This window comes from Limanda limanda, chromosome 15 (genome assembly GCF_963576545.1).
Source record: "Limanda limanda chromosome 15, fLimLim1.1, whole genome shotgun sequence".
Taxonomy (NCBI): domain Eukaryota; kingdom Metazoa; phylum Chordata; class Actinopteri; order Pleuronectiformes; family Pleuronectidae; genus Limanda; species Limanda limanda.
In genome coordinates, this window is record NC_083650.1 from 17,506,972 (window position 1) to 17,528,201 (window position 21,230).

General features: G+C 43.3%; 1 protein-coding gene across 6 annotated transcripts in view; it reads left to right on the plus strand.

Annotated features, from left to right (window-relative positions):
• LOC133020903 (arginyl-tRNA--protein transferase 1) overlaps positions 1–21,230 on the plus strand; it is a 53,680-nt gene that overhangs the window by 30,453 nt on the left and 1,997 nt on the right. For all 6 annotated transcript variants that reach the window (XM_061087651.1, XM_061087652.1, XM_061087657.1 and 3 more), the window contains 2 exons: positions 2,822–2,921; positions 16,643–16,763. In XM_061087651.1, coding sequence (XP_060943634.1) covers positions 2,822–2,921; positions 16,643–16,763 — 221 coding nt within the window. The remainder of the gene's footprint in view (positions 1–2,821; positions 2,922–16,642; positions 16,764–21,230) is intronic.

Genomic DNA, 21,230 nt, shown 5'->3' on the forward strand with positions numbered 1-21,230 from the left:
ATACATCTGCGTCATGCACTAAGTCAGCCCGGCAGTTAAAACAGTTAGGCTGTGCTCATGGAACACCATGGCCATGGCAAAGCAAACAGTTCCCCATCACTTATTATTTTAAGAGTCTGACTCCAAGTGTAACACAGAGTTCTCGGTGTTTGGAGGAGGCCTCGGAGAAAGAAGGGAGCGTGTTTTCAGACACCAGATCCCAGTTCTTTGATCAGGTCTGGACACTCCCTGGTCTGCTTGGCTTGGCTGAGTCTGTCCAACTCATGGTACAGAATGCATTTCTGCGTCCAGTTTGAGGGATTTTCACAACGATCCCAGTGGGATCCTTAATTTGTCGAACATTTGTTTCCCAGTTGCCATTAGGGACAAAAGAAGGATTTTATATTATGTTACAGTTAGGGTTAAATATGTATGTTAGGCATCATAGTAGTTCCAAAACAGGCACAGAGCCGTCTTTTGTGCAACTGTGTGTGTATATGTTATTCAGCAGAAGAAACAGGAGAGGGGGATGTTGAGAAATGTCTTGCAGGAGTGTGGCTGGTTGGGTCTGAGGAAAGGAGGAGGAGGAGGAGGAGGAGAAGAAAAGAGGCACATAATGAGGTGCCAGAGGCTCTGTGTTGGAATCACAGCTGGTGTCCAACCTGGATCACTTTCTTACGGGGATCTCCTGATTATGTTGTGTTGTCCGTTAAACTGATCTGAGTATTTGTTGATTTGCCATCCAATCCAATATTTGTTATACACATGTATATTTTCATGCACACAGCCTACAGTAAGCCTGTACTTAAATAAGTCAAACTAATTAGATTTTGGAAAGCGAGAAACATCAGTTTTTAATTAAGTGAAACCTTTATTACATTTTTCTGTTAATGATTTATTATGATACTTTGTGTAGGGTCCCATGTTGTTTAAAATTCTTGAAGAAAATAATTCAGTTACAACAACACTTTTGAAGTGTTGCACCTGCAAAATAAAGCAGGTGTAAGGAAATGTTTTCTTTATTACCCAAACCGCCTCGTACACTTGTTGCAGCATGCTTTCATATTGTTGACTGGAACTGCAGGCTGCTGTTATGATGATTTTGTGCAATTCTGTGCAGCTGATTTTAAGTTTTTAAAAGATCCTGATGGAGCTACTTTGCTATAGAGCAAACAAACAAGGGATTGAAAATGATTGGATCAGCTTCTGCGTTTGCCATTACTTTTCCCTCAAATCTGGATTGGCCCCAACTTAATACTGCAGACTGACTTGGGACATTCCTGGTATTTTATATTAGGAACACACAGTTGCCGTGTGATTTCCTGCAAATCTCTTTCAGTTAAACAAGCCTCTGTGTGCTTCCCTTCGCTATAGCTCACTTTGTATTTTATATCTAGCTAATCAACACTATTCCTGTAGTGTGTTGTAATGAAATGTTTCCACATGCATGTGAGGCTGCAGTAAGCACCTCGTGTTGCGCACCATTATGGGCCCTTTGTGTCTGGGTGTGTATGTGTATGCACATCAGTATGAGCGAAGCTGTGCGGGAGCAGAGGGCTTGATAATTGGCTTGTGCTGGAGTGTCAGATGGCTGAAGAGGGGATAATGGTGGACTCAAGCTGCTGCCATGGGGGTTGAGGTGGGGGTGTGAAGGCTTCAAGTGAAGGTGGGGGTACAGGGCTTTTTGTGAATGGGCCCCTCGCCTCTCTTGACCCCCCTCCCCCAATTCAGGCTTGCCGGGCCCTTTTGTGGAGAGGGGATGGGAACCCAGGAACCTGGCAGCAAGCGGGTGACCTTCTAGCACCTCGCTCTAGCTGCCTCTCTTCTCTCTCCCTTTCTCTTTCTTGACCCTCCTCTTTTATATTCTCCTCCTGCTCTCTCTCCCCCTCCCTGGCTTGGCCTGCTTTGTCCCATGTCTTATTTTTCAGTGCATCCATTTTATTTTAAGGCCTCTTTTCTCTCTCTCTCTCCTAAGTTTTGTAAGAAAGGGAATGCTCCCCGTTCCATTTGAGCGGGTGAAACACGGAGGGGTGGAAGGAAGAGTGAAACAAAAAGCCAGAAGAAAGAGGAGCTGGAATTTAGTTATGGAATAGTGAAGGAAATGGTGGAGGGAAAAGGGGGGGGAAAGGCTTTTACTAAAAGGATGCAATTAAGGAAGAAACTATTGATGAAAAATAAAGCCAGCAAGACATTTACTGTATTTGAAGAAGCTGAATAAATCTTCCAAGTTCTAAATCTTTATTTAATGCGCTCTATCCCTCTTTCTTCACCACCTTCTTTTTCATCCAAGGACTCAATGCTGTTAGAGAAGGCAGTTGTTTTTGTGTAATGAAATGAGACCAAGAAAAGCTGCCTTTTTGAGAGTGGATGTTTACTTCCTCAGTTTGGGCACTGCTCTAGGTAGAGCTGCAAGTACCCATTTTATTTCTTCATGCTCTCATTTACACGTAAAAAATTCTATTCAATATATTCAAAATGAACCTTCACTACTTCTGGATGTGTATATTTGTGCTGCTCAAACACAATGAAAACTATTTTGCTTTGATTCTCATAAACTTTAAATCATGTATGTTTAAAATTATGTAGTTTGTTGTCTTGACATACAAAATTTGTAAATTCAATGCAAACATGATTATGCATGATTTGATTGTGATTATGATTGTAAATCTTAAACCCCAGCTCACTGCAGTGCAGGAAAGAAAACTTCAGTGAGCAATCATACCAAGAAATAAACACCAAACCGACAAGTGTGTGTGTGTGTGCTGTTTCTGAAGGAATGAAGCATGTGCGTTTCTTTGCAGACCTCCTTTGAACAGGTATGTTTCTGTGTATTCCACCACAGGGAGATTGCTTTCACTCGGCAGCTGCAGAAACAGTCCCCCAAGCTGTCCTACTACTACCTGGGCTTCTACATACACTCCTGTCCCAAGATGCGTTATAAGGTATGAATTACCTGCAACACAGCTCTCAGGTTTATAACTGTGTATAAACAGCAACTCCATATATGATCTTGATGTTGTCACAAAATTTTATTAAATTAAAAAAAAGCTGTATACGCACAAGGTTGATACAAAATATGTTTTTCTTCGTTTACATCATGTTTTACTTGGTGTCATAGTAGTTGTACATTTTGATATTTGAAACTTTCCTGAAGAGTCACAGGACTTTTGCAACACTAGCTCATAGTCTGACTTAAACCTTTACCTGTTTTGTCTTGGCCATAAGAAAAGCTGATAGCATCACTGCCAATTTTACGTTCCTCTTCTCTGTCTGTAAATTCTTGTTTATTTTAAATTGTTAATGACAACTGGCTCATATGGGTGGACAGTTTTTAAAAGTAATTTTCCAAGCTTTGTTTATAATATTTCACTGAAACGTCCCTCGCTCCCCAAAAATGTCACAATGATCTATGACTAACATTTTGATGAGCAAGCCCATTTTGCACGAGACAAATATTTCTGCTCTGTCTGTTTCTTGTTTTAATGTTTCACACTGAGCTTCACTTCCACAGCATCTCTCTGTACATGAGAGATGATCTGTTCTGGACTGTCGGTGTAACAGGACAGACAATAAGACCGTGTTTCATGGGCTCATCAGGAGGATGCTGCTATGCTTTCACACAATCAGACAACCCTCAAAAATTAAAATAAAGGTTATCAAATAGAAACGTGTAGAATAATTAATATGTAAGTATAACAGGACACAGAGAAGTGTAGTGAAGTTAAACTGTTCCATTGGCAAATCAGGATGACGCCAGGCTGTGTCAATTTCAAGATATGTGAGATTAGAAAAGTATTCCTTTTATTGCAGAGTGTAACAAAATTAAGTAGCAGTGTTTTACACACCAGACAAAAGTTAAAGAGAGTAAGACTAATAAAGATAAATGTATATTGATAAATATCTATATGTTCAAATAATTTGTACAGGTGCACCTCATAAAAACAGTACATATCTTATTGATTTTAAGGATTGCTTATTTAATTTAAGAATATACAGTAAAAACGTGCTAAATGTAAAAATAGAAATTCAATATACATACATTTAAGGTTCATTATATTCTCAGTTGCAAATGGGAACCTAAACAGCGTATTCATATGACGTAAACCCAAAGATAAACAAAGAGAAATATTAGGTAAAGTTGATGGAGGGAATCCCAATATAGACAGAGAGAGTGACAGGGGAAAATGGGATGGAGGGGAGGTACAAGCAATGAAGAGAGGACAGGCCTGCTGAAGACATTAGAGGTTGAGAGGGAGGTCAGGCCTGTAACAGCAGCTCACCAGCAAGAAATGTGCAGCTCATACACACAGATATATATGTGTATTTTTTACACACACCCTTTAGAAGCAGCGACTCACAAACATTCACACCAAACAGCACTTAAAGATCCATCACGCTAGGAGGACAGTAGACGAAAGCAATTCCATTAGTTTGGCCAAGATTGACCAAGTTTTACCATTCATCTCTTTCTCTCTTTCATTTACTAATTCCTCTATTTCTCTGTCATTTCATTCAGATGTTCCCAGAGCTTTTATTTTGTGCCCATGGGAGAGTGATGTCTTGTTGGGGATTATGGCAAAGTGCCACATCTTTGTGTCCATTTACATCTTGTTTTAGCGTTTGCATAGTGCTCTGCCCATTTTCTCGGTTCGGGAGCCTGTGTATGGAATGCGTGTGTGTGTGTGTGTGTGTGTGTTTGCTCTGCTTATGCGCCTGTGCGTTGAATCTTGATCACAGTGTTTGTCTGAGAACGCTGTTACCACAGCACCTAACCCCCCCTCCCTGTGCTGGCATTTACTCCTCAACCCCCCATATCTGTTTTTGTGTGTCGGCCACTGCAGTGTCTTGTTCACAACCTCCCCACTTTTTCCCATTTTTCCCTTTTTGGAGGAACACAGTACAAGGGTGAGAAGGTTGCCCAGTTCCCACCTTTGGGCTCTCAAACTCCCACAGAAACACACCCACGCTCAAACACACTCTCACCGCATGCACAGTCTCTCACTCCATTGTCTGATTTGCATACGAGGCAGAGTAGTTCATTAATGCACAGACATACCGTGGAATTGTTCCAGTCTCTAAAATGGGGGAACTCCACTGTTTTTCTGCAGGGGGTTTACTGGATCTGGATCCCAGTCCTGCTGCTTGCCTCTTTAAGGACCAAAACACCAACACTTGAACCCCGCTGGACACCACTCAAGCTCCTTCAACACTACTCCCTCTCTCCATTTTATCCATCCACCCCCTCCTTTCCGTTTGCCACTTCTTTGGGAACTCTCTGTACCCATCACTTTCTAAGACCATATCCAAACTAATGTGGAGATATTTCAAAACAAAAAGGGACCTTCTCTTTGGACCCTCTGTGCAATCTAGTTGGGGTTTCTCTCACCCAAAACCTGTGCTTTTTTGAAATATTTGGATACATATAACAATAATAAATAACAAGAATGGCACTTAGACTGTATACCTCCGCCAAACCCCAACAGTCTCCTTAAATTCAATCAAGCAGGACTAAGCTTCACACACTTTCATCAAGATCCATGAAAGATTCCCTGGGAACACTGAACATGTTATGGTGTAAACATACGCTAATCTTTTAAAAACGATTTTACAATTTTATCATGCTATGTTTAAACATTTTTATTTGCACAGAAAAGTTTTTGGGAACAAAGTCTAAAAACAACAAGTGTATCTTGGAAACATTCAACTTGAGATGTGTGATTCAAATCACAGTGAAGTCATCAATCATTTTGAATTTTAGTTGAAGCTTTGTGGACCTTATTTAACGCAACTAAAATGCTATACTGATAATAAAACTAAAACCAGTTTCCTCGCTGGGGAATTTCACACAATTGTCCATTCAGTGCTCTAATTCCTTGAGGAGTAATTGAGCTGCATTGTTGTGTAACTGATACCAGTGGCATTGTGAACTCATTTTTATGGTGACTCAGTTTTAAAAACTAGTAGTAAGTTAACACTTTCAGCCTCCACCTGAGCTGTTCTTTTGTCTTCAGGATTGGACAGTGTAAAGCTCCAGTCTGAGACTGGACTCTGTGTATTTTTGTGTTTGGGAAGAAAGTCCTTTCTGCCAGGTCACATCCCTGCATGCCCAGGGGAACTGCGCCATGTGCAATGGGATGAAAACATCTTAGCAGTGCCAAAGCCTGGACATGGTCCTGTAGAGCAGCCTTAAAGGGTCCTAGAAGACTTGGAGTCCAGCCAGGACCAGAGGACTGCCTGGCCAGTGTCAGGCCCTCGCCTTTGTTCTCATTGCTGGGACGGAGCGTCCCACAGAGCCTTGTTGGTTTGGCTATTGGATTCAGAGTTAGACGTGACATCCTGCCCCTGGCTACTGTCCCTAGTCCTTTGGCCCTCCCTGGCCCTCTGATGTTGAGCTGCAGAGAGCAGAAGGTGAAGCAGTTGGAGGCTAAAAGAGACCAAAGGTCTTGGCCCTCCTGCCACTCTTCACATTGCCTCTCATGTGCAGCTAGAAGTAATTTGAATCAACCGTCCTCATTCCTTGACTCTGAGACTTTGTGGGTTAGCAAGCCAAGATCTCTGTCTCCTTCCTATTTGCATAAAATGCTATGCACCATATTTGTAGCTTATTGGGTTAGATTGTGGTTAAACACAGAAAATGTACATCTGCCTGGGGACTGAAGAGCTCATACATATCTTGTTCTGGCCACAAACAAAACATGTAGTGGGTCTATATCTGGATACAAGCTTGGTTTATGTTCGAATAGTTTAATAGTACCTGAGGTTGACTTCACCTCTTAACATGATCTACATTATGATTCTAAAACATAAACAACTGCCGTAACCTGGATTTGAACTTACTTATTTTTCTTAAAATGTCTTTGTCCTCCAGTAACTCCACCATCCAGTTTAAGCAGATTCTAAGAAAGTTTCATTAGGTTTTGTTTTATAAATGTCCACGTCATTATTCTGGACAGAACAAAGAGTAATAAATCCATGTGGCGTTATAGTGATTTTCCATTTCTTCACAGAGATGTGTGCATGCCTGAGCTCTTGTCTGTGTCAGTTACTTTGACATAAGTACTGAATAAGCAGACTTTGATGATAACAAATGAGGCGGTCACCAAGTCTGCTTTACCAGTCTGCAGTACCTGGTTTAAACACATGAACACTTGCACGTACACACACCCACCCACACACACACACACTCGCACTCACACTCACACATACACTTAGAGAGAATACACACACACAGACAGAATACCAGGTTTTACCCACTTTGCTGAGGGAGTGGGAGAGTCACATGAAGAGGCTCTTACTCTTGTTATTATTGTTCACAGTGAAAGAATGTCTCGCTCTGAGCCCAGGAAACCATTAAATTTTCCACCGAGAGAAAGAATGAAGGAGTGAGCGAAAAGAGGAGGAAGAGGGCAGATGGAGAGAGAAAAAGTAGAGAAGTGACAAAATGTGTGCCAAATGAGAAAAGGAGGCAAGATGAAAAGGACTATTCGTTTCCCGGTGGTACTTCACTGACTTTTAAAAGGCCTTTCGCAGCAGCTGCAGCTCCCTTCCCTTTCAACCCAACTCCTCCTTGCCGACAAACAACAAATAGTGACGCAGAGCCGGTGGGTTCTCTGGAAACGGCCACCAGTTTTCCACATGACCGAAGCTTTTGAATTCAGCGGACCTGAAATTCATGTACCCAGGTGTCTGCAGCCACTGTGTGGGAACAGTGTGTCGGGATACTGAAGAAGTTGATGTTAATCTCAGTCAGTTGCTGGTATGCTAATGTTTACTTTAATTAGTGCGTGCCTGTGGGCTTTTCTGTCACCTGCAGCATGAGTTAAATTATCATGACATCAATTAGACACAACGGAGTGCCTCCCAGCTCAGGCATGTACATCGGACCTCATTTTCTCAGGTCACACAGCAGACAGACGTTCACTAAGTAAACTATGATTGAAGTTGATTCTCATAGTTTTCATTCTCTTTCTTCCAGATTTCATTTGAAGTTCAGTAAAGTCAACTCTGAACATTTGACGGCACAACACCTCGATATCTTACCATGAATAACCAGCAGCATATGTTAATATAATGAACTTTTGCCTCAAACTTTCTGTCACCTCTCCAGGTACGCAGAGGCAGGCTATGACATGCTAAAAGGCTCTCAGCCACAGCTATCGGGACTCTGCATGCATGTTATTCACATGAAGGGGCCCATTCAGTGGGTATGTTATGTATGCGAGTGTGACCTCACATTCTACGCGTCACTTGTTGTACATCTGGGAAGATTAAGAACGACAGTGAGTGCGTTTGAGGCATTTAGAGGTGGGTGTTTCCCATACTACTGCACAACCTTTTTCATAAGGGCATTTCTATCCCATGTTTATGATTGACTACTGTTTTCCTCCAGGCATAAACCTTATAAGCCTTTTAATTTTGATGAGTAGTTGGAAAAGCTTACAGTTTACATCCGTGTTTGTGTTGAGCAGTGGGTTAACGCTCCACAGGTCCTACGTGTCCAGGCACAGTGCAGCCACCCCTTCTGTTTCTTTCCATGCTCCTTTCAACAACTGCTCAGGAAACCCGCCACCATGCTGGTTGGGATGAAAGATTGATAGAGACAGTAGGGATCAGTCTGAAAAAACCTTCAACTGATTTCATTCAGTGATAAAACTTTGAAACACGTTTTGTTCATTTCATTTAACGTTATTGCAGCGATGGCAAGCACGGGTGACCCCGATCCTGTCCCTCTAATGTTCATATCCACGTGCTGTGATGCACTGTGGTTCAAATGGAGGTGGTATAAAGTTACAGAGGTGAGTGCAGGGTTCCATGTTGAAGCTAATGGCTTTTCTCATGTGTTTACCATCATACTTTGCTTCTTTAGCCCGCTTGTTTGGTTTTGCTCTCTCGTTTTCCTTATATGAAGCAATATTCAGTTGATATTTGGATAGCATTATTCTGCCATTTGAAATACCATCCAACAATGTGGCCATCAAAACCCGCGCCCATCAAAATAAGATCAAAGCCAAACAGGTCCATTTTCACCCTTTCTGTGAAATTTACAAGCTAAAACCTTTCGTTGCTTTCCAGTTTTCTCCCCTCCCCCTGTTTTAAATTGGAGCCTTTCTGACAGAAAGATCATTGTTTGATTTAGCTCGACAGGAGACCACCAACAGTGCACCTCTCAGCAGTAACATTTGTTTAAAGTTTTTGATAATTTTTCTTCTCTTTTATGCCTCATCATCTCTTTTTGTTTTCCCAACGTCCTGCCATGGTTGTGTTTTTAACAAATCATTTGCAGGCCAGGGCACGGTCTGGGGGCGGCCCTGGCATGGCACCCCCTAGCAGGAGTGCTGACAGGGTGAGGAGCTGACGGGGCATAGTTCAAGAGGTCAGGTCAGGTTATTCAGTCTCACTGCTGGTGGAAGGACGGAGCTAGGTGAAGGCGGGTGGCAGAGAGGGTAAGTGCAAGGGGGAGGTGTGAAGGTCACAAGGGCGAAAAAATGCAAGTTTAGAGATGTTGTCATGCTGAGCTGATCCAGAGCCCTCTAGCTGCCAGGCTGAGGTGTTTGCCTTGCCATTACCTTTGCCACTATTTATTTTTCAAATCTGCTGCAGCTGCACCACTTTGTCTGTAATGCCTGGCTTCTTTTTGACAAGGGAATGCATTCAGATCTTTGATAAGCACTGCTGGACAAACTGAGCTGGTCTGTTAAATGCACTTAGACATTTATTCAGAGTGTGGGTGGACGGCGGCTAGCTTCTAACACTCAGAAGTTAGAAGTGGAGTTTTAAGACCAAGATTAGGGTCTGCAGTTCTCACTACGAGTCAGTAAGCTGTGGTCTGTGTCAGACAGGCGTAACAGCTCGCCTGCCCATAAAGCCAGAGGAGATAAAGAGATAAAAGTACCCAGTCTGTGAGCTGATGCCCATAAAAGCGCTGCCATTGGTTCTCAGGGCTTCGTCGAAATGCGATCCTGTAAAAATATTTTCTCCTCATTAACCTGTCATCCGTGGAGCCGTGACGCATAGCCAGGACGAGGGAGTGCTGGGACTGAGTGGGATGGATGGAAGGGGGGATTGTATAGGGGCCCAAGGGGGAGACTTACCAGCCTGGAAGCTTTATTTGAAGGGCGCTCTGTGGTAATGTGTTGAGCAGGGTGAAAAGGCCTTGGCGGGCCCCGAGTGTTTAAAAAGCAGCAGCTAGCGTAAATCTCCCCAAACGCAGACACCAGACATGTTCAGAGCAGTCACTCGTATACCTCACATATGCATATTTACATATAGTCACAGACTGTGGTGAATGTGCATCTGTGTGGGCCTCTATTCTGAGAGACACCTTGTTTGGACATGTCTTTCACTGGTGCTGTCCCTCTGTCCAGGCTGCTCGGTTTTTATTGCTTTTTGTCAAGCTGCATTTGTTTGTGTGAACCTCGCTGTTTACATGTGTCCGTCAGCAGCCCCCCCCCAAGCCTTGGCCCCTTGTCTGGACAGAATGTGTGTGTTTCAACAGTCTTCAGACTATAGAGGGGGTGTATTGTGAGAGCTTTAAGTTTAAGAGAGAGTACGGATGTAGGGATCAAGGCCTGTGTTTATTGGTTTTTGGCTAAGATCGGCTGAATGTGACCCTGGGTCAGAGAGCTGGCCCGGGACAGTCCAGGTTAGGTCTGCCTGCCTCTGGGTCACACTAGGCCTCTTTGTACACCCTCCCAGTTCAGTCACGTCCCGGGTGACAGCCAGTTGAATAACATACTATGAAGAGGCCACAAACGTGACATTTGTCTGTTTGGGTCAAATGTTCATTTCTTTCTAAGAGTGCTCGATCAATATATAGGCTTATCCTGACATAATATCCTATTCACTATTGTGTCCAAGCTTGGCCTACCATATAATAAAAATGGTTCCTTTTTGTATTGCACGTTATTTTTGGAGAGTATATCTTTTGCTAGAGCCAAAAAGGGTCTTACATTAGTGACCTCATCTATTCTGCGACCAGTCTTGCGTCACACTCTTGGAGCCACTCTGTCTCACTCTTAAGTAGGCGTTCAGTGGACCAGCAGATTACTGTATAACTTAACGCTCTTTCCTCAAGTGATTTGAGCTGTACTGATACTGTTTACAAGGAGAGACTCGTGTAGACTGCATTTAGATTTTGTGCACAGTGTCTGACTTGTGCACACGCATACACAGTGACACATCAGCTATGGGGTAGTGTGGGTGAAAACTCAACTGGAGATATGAGCAGGAAATCAGCAGCAGATGTGGGTGTAAAGTAACGCAGATGGAGGCAGGGAAACCTTCATACTGCAACAAGTCCACCTCCTTTCTCCTGGTCTCTCATCCACCAATCCTGATAAAGGAAAACTGAACTGTGACTCTGCTGTGTGACGATAAAACGACAAGTAAGATCATGCAAAAGTCTCCCTCTAATGGAAGATATGAAGGAACTTAGGTCTCTTCCATTAGCGCGCATAGTGAGAAAAGTTGCTGTTTATACGATCTGGGGCGTCAGTCTAGGAATTTAATAAATTGCTGATGCTTTATTGTACTGATTGCTTTCACTGTATCATATTGCATTTGGCCTGACTCACGGGGGTTTGGGCCGTCTAGCCTTCACTCTGAGTTTGTTTCCATGGACTGTATTTCTGACCCTCAACCCACTTTTGGACGTAGACATAGTGTGTCTTAGATACTAAGGAGGATTTCCCCCCCCCTGAGAAATAGAAATTTCTATGTTTTTTTCTGATCTGTGTTTTACTTTGGGTTGGTCATTTGTTTCTGAAACACTTTATATCAAATTTGTTGAAATCCTCTTCACGTCCCAGTAGTTGTTAGGCTGATGGGAGGGGGTCTGATGTATTTTTTACAAAGCATAGCCTGCTCTTGCTTTAAATTCTAAGTTTTTTTAATTATCCATTTTCTCATCATATTGATTAATCCTTATATATAAGTCTAAATATTGTGAAAAAAAATCTCGTCACAATTTCCTACGCACTACACTAACCACAACTCGCTTGCCTGATTTCTAGTCAGGTAAAGAGGAAGAAAAGGTGCAGAGGGTCGAAGAGAGGTGTAGGTTTTCATGATGAGTCCTCAGCGCCAGTGAAACACTCAAGTTATGTTTCTGATTAATTGCTTTTCATATAAATCATAGGTACGGGCCTGGGGCATCCTCCCTATCTTAAGAGGTGGAGAAAACAAGACAGAACTTGAAGACAGGGCAGGGCGCACATTGAAGGAGAGGAAGAAGGTGACAGTTATGAGTCGGTCATAAAGTTCACTCTGCTCCCTGAATGAGAATAAAGCCTTTGTGGCCTGGAAAGAGTGGGTGATGCTGTGTCACAGAGGGGCTCTGAGTGGTAATCGATCTCCAAAGTGTTGAGTAACTGCGTGTCCAGCGTTGTGGAGATTTATTTACTGATGATGGAGGTTTTGTAATTGTTTACACTGGGGCAGCTTGTTATTTGAATGAGGTTTGAGTAATTTTCCTCTCTGCGTTGTTAAAGTGTAGTTCATTGTGAAATTTGCACTGCAAAAAATTGCTTTCCTATAAACAGTGACCTCTGCACGTACATCATCATAACACTAGGTTTCTATGACTCAGAGGGTTCTGTCACATGTAAATGTACAGTTTCCATTTTGTTAAGTTTCTCCCTCTTTATGTGGCAACTATTGAATCTGCTCATATCCCCACCTCCCCTCTATCTGTCTCTTTCCAAGCCCTCCCTCTTCCTCCCCGGCTTCCAACATCATCTGTCCTGGCACTCACACGGCTCCTATCACTTCCATCAGCTCCCCTCAGTTTATGTCCCATTTACTTTAAATACCATCCCTCTACTCATCTGCACCTAATTTTCCTCTCCTCCCTTCCCGTCTCACTCCTATCGCCATCTCGTTTCCTCACACCTCTGATGGCAGCCGAAGCTGTACACGTTTTCTTTTTTCTCCGCTCATTTGTTCGTCTCCATCTCTCCCCGCCGTCTCGCTAAACAAGCCTTTCAAAGGTTGTCAGTCATCTGCATCCCCGCCATGTCGGTCTGAACTTGCAAGCGAAGGAAGGAGGGAAGGATGGTGACGGATTGGTTTGTGTGGGAGGGTTTGGGTATTTAGAAAGGGAGGAAAAGAGCTACTGAAGAGAGGGCGACCAAGCCCTTGTCTGGAAAGCCTCATCCTGTTTATCTATAGAGTGGCAGCATAACCATACACACATATCCTTGTGTACACATACCATAAAAAACATGTATACTCACAACTTTTGTCTTTTTGGGGATTCCCAAGTAGTCCAACTACACCTCAGTTGCTTTCAGATATGCACTGAACTTCGGATAATCTCCTGACATTCTCTGGAGGGGCTGTATGTACGAACCCAAGTGAGAGGCTGCAGGTTTTTTTCTGCAAGCCCCCTAGTAAACTCCATGTGAGAAAACAGCAGGAAAAGGTTCACCATGAACGAGAGGGCGTGCTATTAAAGTTTCTAACAAATACAAAAACAAAAAACACGACTATCTCTAGGGGGAAAAGCAGCGTCACAACATGGAAGACTCCAACAAAGATGTCAAAAGAGCTTTTGGTGATGAAGGCTGATGCTGTCGTGATGTGTGGTAAACAAAAACATGTGATTTCTGCACCATAATTAATTTGTTACATTCTGCGCCCTGCATGCTCTACCCTGGCACCACCCCTCGCCTTAACGCTCTGGAGAATTCTGTGTGGGGAATGTGTCTGAGCTGAGAATCTCCTGCTGCTTTGCGGAGTTCATGTGTGAAAATGGCTTTTTCTGGGGCGTCTTTATAGCTGAGCTAACAGCCCCTCAGCAACATAGATTTGTAAGAAAGGGCCATTTCACGTTCAGTTATTAGATTGGTTGAACTTGGCACATCAGTCTTCTCCACAAAGAATCGAAGTTTGAGAAAACCAATACCTTCTCTGTTGGTATTCTGTAAGTAACTGTTAGATTAAGAGATGGATGATGTGAGCAAGCTGCGGCAAAGGCAGAAAACGCAGGGCTGAAGGGCGAGCCAAGGAAGCTGCAGGGGCTGCCGTGAATTACAGGGCCTTCGAGCCAACCTGGGGAAGGAAAAAAGAAATAAGAGGGAAGATAAAGAAAGTCAGTCCAATAAAAAACAGAAGCTGACAGATAGATAGTGGAAAATCAAGCTTTTCATTTTATCCCTCCTTTCTTCTTTTCTCTCTCCTCTGTCCAGACCACTAATAGCTGTGTCCTTTCATACTCTTCATCCCACTCTGCATCCTTTCTTCTTTTCAGGGGGAGAAAAGAGGGATTGTGCCTTTGCCGTTAGCAGACTGAGTCTCATTTAGGTTAGATAGGCCTCTCTTCCTGCTGTAACTTCACAGCTCAGGACTGGATATATCATTTCACTCTGTAGTCTCAAACTGTAGGCCTGCAAGGATCCACCTTATTTCTTCTACTGATGCATTCTGACACGAGGTGCAGCAAGTCTTCCAGTTTCTCTTTAAAGGCTGCTCCATTCACATTCTGCTCCAGCTCCCTTTCTCTGCTTCCACCCTCCCTCTGCTCCCCCAGGTTGAGTTGAAGTACAATGCAAGGCTGCTGGGGCCTATAGCAGGAACTCCTGCTGAGCAGGTGTGTGAGTGTGTTCCACTGCAGTGTTGAAAGAGTGTATAGAGGTGAGGTAGAGTGTGAGAGTGTCAAGCTGACTGTGCTGACAGTTGTAGAAGGTTGTAGGTTGTCGGGGCACGGAGAGCATCCGATCAATGTGTGTGTCCGTCCTAGTTACAGATTCACAGCATTCCACCTCGATCCATCTGTTAGCAGAAGCACTTAAAGCATGTTTTTGTCTTTTGCTTCATTCTTGAGTTTTTCTCTTTACAGCCATGTGTGGCGGTATAGGCACATACACATTTGGAATGACCATATAGCCATTTTCAGATATGAACAGACTTTCATATATGAAGAATGCAGCAGGAGATTGTCCAGGTCAGATGCGTTCACAACAAGAGAAAGATATCAGTAACATTGAGGCGAGCGGTGGCCTCTGGGTAGAGCACACAGGAGGCAGGACTTGACATAGAAATCCTGCTGTGGGAAACACCTGTCTTTGTTTACTGAACATTGACACCTGCATCGACCTTTATTGTTAAAAGCTTGCAAATCTCGTTTTTTTTTCCAAGTTTACATCTTTGTCAGTGCCTTATACATGTATTGCACCTCTGGTTCATCCTGGGTTTTTTTTGGGGGGGGGGGGGGGGGTTCAGTTTCACCGTCCATCTCATGTTAGAAATGTCACCAACACGCCAACTTGCTCAATATGAATTTTCTGGAACTGTTCCTGCTGTATTCTGACGTGGGCTCAGTCCTACAGGACTGGTAGAACAAGTTCTGGAAAATGTCCAGAGCATCGTTAATGTGTGTTCTTACACATAGCCCTATGGCAGCTATAGAATTCTGTAAAAACTTTTTGGCCTTTTACCTGTAGCCATTTAATTTATTCTAGGGTCGAGCAGAGATGTGGATCTAGATAAGGATCCCACCTTGAGGGGAATTCTTGACTATCAGTGTATCCTTTGCATTCCTCAGTCATTGATTTTCTTGTCCTATCCTGCATGTAAAAACAGGCAGCACATTTCCTACATAGGCCCAGTGACACATCGCCTGTGTCTAACAACAGCATTTTAGAATGATGGTATTTCCTTTGTCTTGCTTACGCTGAGTTCAGTATGACAATAGTTGATGTAAGTTTAATCACCACAACCTTTTGACCCAAAATGATGTGCTCATGAAATGCCCTGAAGTTTAATGTCACATAAACTATAAATAATGTTGTGCGTGTTGAGACAGTGCAGCAGGCCTGAGGCAGGCGCCTGCTTGTTTACAGAGCTATCTCGGCAGTTTGTATTTGTTTGGGGTCATGTGATAGAACGCAGGTCCCTGATAATGGCGTTCTCTTTCCCCTCCTTCTCTTCATTCATTTTTCTACCTCTCTCACTTTTTTTGTCTTTGCCCCCGCAGCTGTTCTTGTTCAGCTTGGTTTATTTTCTATCCAAAATGTTAGGTCAAACACCGACTTGTACCTGTTTCACAAGCACACGTTACAATACAGTTGTGTGTTTACGTTTCCTGCTCAACACTGCAGACGACATAAGACTGCTGCCACAGAGAAGCATAAATAAAACTTAAACAGCATTGTTCAAAACCAGGACTCTTCCTGACCCTGAGGTCAGTTTACGGCTTGTGAAACCTTTAACTCCAAATTATTATTATTTCTTTTAATTTAGTTTCCCCTGATGTTTTTAGATTTAATAATAAGTCATTAAAATTCAGGAAACTGCTCAAATGCTCGAAAAACTAAATGTCCCAAGCTGCTTATGTCCAACAAAATTCTCACATTTATGAAACTGCAGTAAGCTAAATCCTCAAACTCATTTTGCTGGATAAGCCACTCACCTTTTAGGATTGTTGGCATTTGCTGTTGATGTGAGGTCAAATATCGACTTGTACCTGTTTCACAAGCACACGTTATATTACAGTTGTGTGTTTACATTTCCTGCTCATCACTGCAGATGACATAAGACTGCTGCCACATAGAAGCATAAATCTAACTTAAACAGCATTGTTCAAACCAGGACTCCTAAATAAATAACCTTAATAATTATTGATTTCTGTAACCCCTTCTCCTTCTGTCCTGTTCTCATCCCCCAGGGTCAGTACCGACCAGCAGAACTCCTGTGCCCAGAGACCTTTGCCTGGGTAGCAATAGAGCGATGCATCCTGCAGCTGGAGAACACCCACTACGCTCGTTTCAACCAGGATCCAGATGCAGGTACAACAACCAAACAAAACTCCACTCTGTTTTTATCATGATTCATTTAAGAAACTAAAATGACCTGCTGCTGTGAGTTCAGTCTGGGATCCTGAAGGTCTTCATACATGCTATTTTGAAATAAACCACGAACCATGTGGTCATATCTGATCTCGTTTCACCGTAATGGTGTTTTGAAAACTGTGGGCTTGTCTCCAGCGTTCACTCACTGAGCAGTGGCCTGAAGATCTGATCACACGGTCTTCTCTCCCCATGATCTTTCATCGTGGTCAGATCAGGGCTAGTGCTGTCGATATGGACGGATCGCGTTGTCATTAGATGAATAGTGATATCAGCAGTAAGAAACCGCATGGAGACGGTAGACTGGCAGACGCCCATTACCAGAGCCTGAGGCCAGAGAGAATGTAAGTGAGTTTGAAAGTTTTGACAAAGAGTTTTGAATTGTGTTATGTGTTGGTGCATGGCCATGGAGACGTATTCATTTTCTGTCTCCATTTACAATAAATCTCTCTACCTTATCACCCCGCTGTGTTGATTCTGCATTTTTGCGCCCCAGGTGGTTTTAGGTGAATAAGCAGTAATAGTTCTGCAACTCCCACTTCTCCCACTGAACTTGTTTGCATTATACAGCTCACAGTCTATCACTGCTCAGCTTAAAAAAAAGTAGTGTAATCAAATGATGTAGAGTGTGTCACATTGGAATCACACATACAGTATGTTCTGTACTCCAAAAACTGAATTTGAATATTAGGAATTGATTAGGGATAAATACATTTTCATAACATAAAAGTGTAAAGCATTTTACATAGTATTTTGGCGATAGTCTTTACATTGCATGTTTGGGTTTTAAATGTTTACATTCATACACCTACTGTGGATAATGTAAGTGCTTGTAACCTGATTGATTGTGAGCAAAGGTACCGGCCATTTACTCTTTCCCCATTAATCTGCATCACCAATCAGGCACCGAACAGAAAAGACCCACTGATTGACAGTAATAGGAGATGTGAGAGGACAAGAATTTGATTGTCAAGTAAACAGGGACTGATAGATGGGTGCTAAGAGAGGGACTAATAAAAGAATAGGTGGAATGAGAGAGAAGGGGATGTGATAAAAATGATTTTATAGAAATTAGAAGTGAAAGGGAAGGAGGCCGGTGGCTGCAAGCTGCCACTGAAATAAAAGAGTGGTTCTCAGACAGGTGGGGGAGGAGTGAGGGATGTATGACTGTGGAGAGACGTTTTAAGACTTTACTGTAGTGAGGTCATACTTTGACTTGACAGAGAGGTGAACGCCATTTTTCACTCAGTGTCCTTTACCATGTCCCCTATCGCAGGCTCAGATTGTGTGATGAGCTAAAGTTTGCGCACCGTCCATAAATAATCTGAATCTTAACTCCTATCTTAAGGAATACTAGATTCTGAACCTTTTTTTATATTTCCTGGCTTTAGATTTTGTCTTTGAAGTGCTGGTGTAAGCACCACACCCAGGAGAAATAAAGCCATTTAAAGTACCATTAGTACTCTGGTAATTTACAACATTGCCATTAACAGTTAGCCACTGGTAGGTCTCACCTTTTACTTGTCAATCACACTCTTAATCCCTGGGCAGGCACAAATGACTGCGGACAAAGTGGTGGCCTCGGAGTCGACGATTTTCACTGTGGCCTGCGTATGTTTGTCTGTGGCTCTTGTGGTGCTGCCAGTCCTGTGTGAGATGTTGATCTTGGACGAGGCCGGACATTATTTCAGGCCTGGCTGTCCAAGCGAGCACAGTGCCATTATATTTCATTGCTAGCTGTCTTGATGGTTGGCCTCTCAGGTCTGTTGCCAAGATTGTGAGGTTGAACTGCGGCTAAGGATGCCAGACGAGCGGCGGTGAGGATTTATTCTCCAGAAGCATGGCCAGTGGTCAGTCAGTCACCAGGTCAGCCTGCCCTGTGTCATCAGCAGGTTTGCAGCATGGCACACTGTTGTGGATGTGTGACTTATTTATGGCCTATAAATAAAGACATGTTTCAACCTTTATATATGTCTGGGGACATCCTGACTACATGTAATGGTGAAGGAATCTCCTAATTATCTTATAGGAAGTCTCTTTTGCAGTTTCTATTATGCATGCGCTTTGAGTGGTCATCATCAGACTAGAAAAGCGCTATATATAAATACAAATCCATTTCATGGCCACAAAAGAAATTGACTGAATTGTGTCGATCAACAGTTATTAAACAGAATATATCATCATTGATCTTGACCTTACTTCACAGAAAGTTATATGTAAAGAAATTCAGTTTTGACAAGAACTGCCTGCAAAATCCCCATTAATTTTTACTCAGGCTTTTTAGTAAAGCTGTACTCGCTTCACCCAGGGGTGGATGAGAACTGGATTGCTGGACATGTGTTAAAAATGGTGACCGGGTTACAGAGCTGTCCTAATGAGGTGTGTAAAGACAGCTAATCTAAAGTTTACACAACTCTGTCCAAAGCAGGCTTACGTTGATTACATGTCTGTTGCTGACACATCGAGGGCCCCAGGGCCTTGTTGTGGCCTCCCTCGAATGTACGTACGCTTACACACACACTTCACAGGACACATATGTAACTACTCTCACACACATTCATAATCAGTTGGAGAGAGACAGAAGTAGGGGCATTGTCCGCACAGCAGGATAAACACTTGGAGAAATGTGTCACACAAATAGTTACCCCCTGGACCTTAAGGGCGAACAGCAGGCACTACTACAAACACACACACACACACGGACACGCACACATTACAGCAATTGAGTTGAAATATCTCGAAGGTTTAACTCTATTGGTCTCATTTTCCTTTTTTCATGTCTCTTGTAAGAACACACTTTGACAATGTCCACAGTATCGGTGCTTTCAGCAAGGCACAGTGAAACCTCACTGGTAGGTGGTGGAGACAGTGCAACCCTGAGAGCACCCAGCCATTACCCCCAAGCCGCCTGCTTTCCCCACTATATTTCTATCTCTTACTGTGTACACTTACACTTTCATATCTTGTCTCACTGTCAGAACCACTTTGCTCTGCTCTTCACACAGGCTTTCTGCCCCTCAGCCTGTCTGGTTCCCATTCAGAGTGGCTGGGGAGACGGATATCGGTCCTCTCAGGATATGTCCTTTGCATTGCAGGGGAATTCTCTCGTTGCTTTCTTTAATGTGGAGTTCAACATTCATGGTCAGCCGCAGAGATTCAGGGTCAGCTGAGCGGATGCGTGCTAACACTGGGGCTTGAACCCAGGTCTCCCAGTCAAATGGAAGTCTTCTAACTCACTACATTTCAGTTTCGGCCTTTTTCTTTTCAAAAGTAAGCCCCATTTTGAATTTGCAACACTGGGTCATAGTCATCAGTCGTAACCCGATGGCCGGCCTTTGACCAGTGTCCGGTGTAAAGTCGGGGTTTGGACGGTTCGAGATGGAATGAGAGAGAGAGAGGAGCGTGGCGAGGTGTCGAGGCCTCTAGCCTCGGCCCTGACCCTCTCACTCCTCTTCCCCCCGACCCTTGAACCCCAGCCTGGAGGAGCTGTGACCCCAGAGCAGCGTGTCGCTGAACGTCCGGTGGGCCTGACAGGAGAGGGGGTCTGGAGCTGCTCAGAATGAGGAGGGTGTGAGGGATGGAGGACAGAATGAATGGAGAAGAAAGGGAAAGTTGTTTATGTGAGGAACGGATGTTTGGATTTTCTTGAGTGAGGGGGAAGGAGAGAGGGGGGGGGGAGGTCTCCGCTTGTTTTTACTGTTAGGATTAATAGACTGTCTTAAAGCTTCGTGCTGCTGGTCTGTAAAATGTTCACTACTTAATATCTCAACATGGGGACGGTGTCACACAGTGTGACTTTGCATAACTGCTGTGTAAGTGGACTGTCACATTGATATAAAGCATGAGGAGGCACGCGGTGCTTAGAAAGACAATACTGACGGACGCTTAAATTATTAAGGAAGCATCCAGCTTTTCGATATTTTCACTTTCATCCCTTCAGGACACATTTATTCTTCATGCAGGAAAATTATGGGCATGTGGACGTTACATAACCTGTTTACATCTTCTAAAATAAATTTTCCCCCTACATGGTGAGACTTACCATACTGCTGATTTTCTTCATTTAAAAGTTTGTATCGAGCATTCTTTAATTATGTGACTCAGCAGTTTTTGGAGAGGACCGGGGAAACAGTGGTTAGGGCATTACTGAGCTGGGAGACTGATAAATAAAACATGAATTTGCTGTGTAGTTTAAAAATCTTGGTTGAAATATGAAAATATCTTGATGGAGATGAGGGTGTTAGAGCTGAGGAGCCGGTGGGCTTCATGCTTTTACTCAGCTCCTCTTTTTCTGACTTACTTTGCAGTTGTGTGGTACATCTCGTAACATCTGGCATCTTTTTTTCAGAGTCTTTCTTCTTAATCTTGTTTTCCCAGTTGATTTGATGACCAGGTGGGATTTGGCAG